Source organism: Wasmannia auropunctata, unplaced genomic scaffold (assembly GCF_000956235.1).
Source record: "Wasmannia auropunctata unplaced genomic scaffold, wasmannia.A_1.0 LD336051.1, whole genome shotgun sequence".
NCBI lineage: Eukaryota > Metazoa > Arthropoda > Insecta > Hymenoptera > Formicidae > Wasmannia > Wasmannia auropunctata.
This window is the reverse complement of record NW_012026839.1, coordinates 250,644-254,212: the sequence shown is the minus strand read 5'-3', so window position 1 is coordinate 254,212 and position 3,569 is coordinate 250,644. Positions and strand designations below refer to the sequence as shown.

At 41.9% G+C, this 3,569-nt stretch overlaps 1 protein-coding gene across 1 annotated transcript in view; it reads right to left on the bottom strand.

The window, feature by feature from the left end:
• LOC105451458 (calnexin) overlaps window positions 1-3,164 on the bottom strand; it is a 5,530-nt gene extending 2,366 nt beyond the window's left edge. The window contains exons 1-5 of the mRNA XM_011691908.1: window positions 2,813-3,164; window positions 2,205-2,469; window positions 1,566-1,858; window positions 803-1,462; window positions 581-721 (exon numbers count right to left, since the gene is read on the bottom strand). Of these exons, the coding sequence (XP_011690210.1) occupies window positions 581-721; window positions 803-1,462; window positions 1,566-1,858; window positions 2,205-2,451 (1,341 nt within the window). The 5' untranslated portion in view covers window positions 2,452-2,469; window positions 2,813-3,164. The remainder of the gene's footprint in view (window positions 1-580; window positions 722-802; window positions 1,463-1,565; window positions 1,859-2,204; window positions 2,470-2,812) is intronic.
• Between the last annotated feature and the right edge of the window lie 405 nt (window positions 3,165-3,569).

The window sequence follows — 3,569 nt, the reverse complement described above, 5'->3', positions numbered from 1 at the left end:
ATTAATAATTGTATAATTTTGAATTTCGAAGGTTCAAAGTTTAAAGTATCGAAGCTTCGAATTTCGAAGATTTCAATGCCGATCTTTCGAAACCTTCGAAGGAAATCACCAGCCCTAGTTTGTACATATAATATACTTTAATATGTTTTCAAGCAAGTACTTTTCAATATTTTCCTTCAACTTTTATCTTTCGTATCTATACGAATATTGTACCTCGCGAGCTCGTTTGCATAGATACCAGATGTAAGCTACAACTGGTATCGCGCAATACAAGAAATACAATGCCCACCATCCAGGCTTGTAATTCATCGCTCTCATCATTCGACCCCACAAAGAATCCTGCATATTATAAATTTGCATACTAAAGAATTAATTGTCCATTTTCAAAAGTCAATTTTCAGATCTGACAAGTCGATAGATTTGCACATACATACACATTTATATTCTATATACAATATTATCTCTTCGTGTAACATGTTTTACATACATATTTCCATTGCAAAAATTTATTGTATAGTCATGGGACATGTGGAAAAAAAAAAAGAAAACATCGTTAGATTGCAGACGAAAGGGTACTTACACTTTCCGCAGCAATTTTGACACGTCGAACCTCAAAAGTATCTGCCGCCCATTTCTTTGCAACATTTTCATCGTTTGTCACAATTAGATTGTCGAAATATATGTCAGGAGACATGGACCACAGCTCGAAACCAACAGCGTTCTAAAAAAACATATATTTGTACATGTTATACCTATGATAAATATTTACGTAGTTAAGTAACATATTCCGTTCTTCACATACAATTGGCAACATCTTGAACGGATGTTCATCATTAAAGTAATCAGGATTGTGTATAAGTCTAGGCTTCCATTTTCCCTTGTAATTAGGATTGTTAATGAGCGGCGCCAGCCACTTTCCCTTATATCGCGGATTTTTCTTCATTTTCTGCTTGTACGGTCCGCAACCAGGAACGTCCTCGCACTTTGGATTCGGTACTTCCGGAGCCTCCCATTCGCCATCCATCTCGTTATCCCAATCGTCGGGCTTGACCGAATCTGGATTCGGTATCATGGGCGGCTCGTCCTCGAGCCAGCCCACCGGCATAACGTCCTCCTCGTCGACTATCTGCGCCGGGGCGTCCTCGTCCCAGTCGTCGGGCTTCTCTGCCATCGGATCGGGAATCTTTTCCCGATCGTCCCAATCCTCGGGCTGTTTATCGTCGGGATCCTCTATCTCCAGAGGCGGATTCACAGGGGGCTCAAAATCGTCTAGCAACGAGCCCGAGTTTAGGAGCTTATTATCTACTTTGATTTCGTAAGTGTTATCAGGCCGTACGATCAGTGTATACAAATGCGGCTGCTTATCTTTGAAGTAATCCTCCACTCGGTCCTTAGCTTTCTTACAGTGTTTCTCGGTGATCGTGTCGTTCAGTGGATTCTTATGTCGAAATATAAAATGGACCTGATAAAGAAAAATAAGCATGAATTTAAGATATGCGTATTGTTTTGTCCACTATGTTTTGTCAGTTCACTTAAATTGGGTGTAAAATAAAGGAAGTGCATACCTTGTGATCATTGCCACATTTATCAGGCCCAAACATTATAGTGAATGGTGTTTTATCTTGGAACTGTTTCAAATCACCATGCTTATCTAGCGTAAGCAACTTAAGATAGGCACCACCGCACTCCTGTCCCTCCTGGAAATTAACTTCGTACTGTACAATCAAGGGCTTGTCTTCGAAGTAAAATGGCTTAGTTAATAAAGTAGAAACAGCAGCGTGTCTAGCTTTGCTCTTAAGGACTAATCCTAAATCTCCATCCTCGCCGTGTCTCTTAGGTTCCTCGATGGACCAGATTCCTATAATGAATAACAGAAAGACGATAAAAAAAAAGGTAATTTTATCCAATTTATTTTCATACAAGAGAGGAGAATACAATAATTTGGCTGTATCTATAATGTACTCTTTGCATTTTGTTTCTCGCTTTTCTTTTTATCATCCTTGCCTTTTTGCCTCTTATATCCTGATCCTTCATTTTCGCCCGGGATAAATGTTGACGAACTTCGAAAGAGACAGAAAACATATTGACAAGAAACACGATTGTCGGTAAAACGGTCGCACGAAGGGAAAAAGTCGCAAGAGGTAAAAAGCAAAGAGCACATTGTAGATCCAGCTGAAGAGCGTATACAAAAATTTTATATTAACCATCGTATTTAGCGATATCTTCGTCGATATCGTCCTTCCTCGTCTCCGATAACATCCATGCTTTCCTAAATCTCTCCTCGCTGTCGAAGTGCTCCGCTAGGTGAGCGAAGCCGAAGACCTCCGGGCTTTCGTAATTCGACTTCTGTATCGCATCACTGATATTGTTGTCGCTATTCTTATCCGCATTTAATAACCTACAACACACGCTCAGGCAAACCAACACGATGCACGCTACGATTCTTGCCATTTCTGAATGTTCATATTCCTGAAAAAACAAAAACAAGAAAAAAAAACAAAATTAGATCACCGCCTTCGCCTGATCCATTAATTCACTTAAGCGCGTACTATACGACTTGAAGCAGCACGTGACGAGATGTCGCTAACAACAAAAAGACCAAAAGATTCGCAAAAAAAAAAAATTTAAAGGCGACGAATCATGCAAAACTTAACCTCGAATTCACATACACACACACGCCCCCGCAGACAACGTGGATCACAGCGTGACGTGTAATTTTACATGAATCTTTCGATTAAAATTTGCCCGTATCGCATGGCGATATCAAGAGAGAAATCCCTTTAAAAAAGACACAAAAAAATTCTTGTCTTACCGGTGGTACCAGAGAAAGTCAATTCACCGGATCCTTGGGACGATCGGCACGGCGTAAACGTAAAATGACGAGGCCAGAGGAGGACTGAGGAGGCCCCGGATATACGTGTTATTCAATTATTTAATAACGATAATTTAATCTATCCTCCACGTAAGGGCAGCCCTGCGAGACGCGCTCCGAATAGGAGCGGCGCGTCCGGGAAGTTGCCGGCGAGATTCACGTTAATTTTGGGTAGTGACCCCCCCCTCGCAATCCTCGAGTTCCTCGCACCGCGCTCGACGGGTCCTTCACGTCACCCTCATCACGCGCGCATCCAACGACAGATCGAACGCGACACGACGGGGCGCGCGTAGAACGGGCGATATCCTCGTCAGACACGTTTTAGGGTACCTGCACACTGAACGCGGAAACGCTTGCCGCGCGACAAGACACAACGCGGTAGCCAATAAACTTACAGCTCTTAAAGAAAGATGACACGTCCATTGGCTATCACATCGCATTTTGCCGCGCGGCAAGCATTTCCGCATCCAGTGTGCAGGAGTCCTTAGGCCCGAGGTGGTAAAACCCGTATTAGACTAGAGTCCTAGATCACAGTTTAACCATACACAGTTACGACAGTAGCCGAAATTCTTCGTACAATACTTTACGACGCATGCGTCAACTGTACTATCTAAAACATGGCGATGCCATAAATAATAAATGTATGTTTAGATTAAGGTTATATTTTTATATGATTAGTTATTCTGTGATATTACAA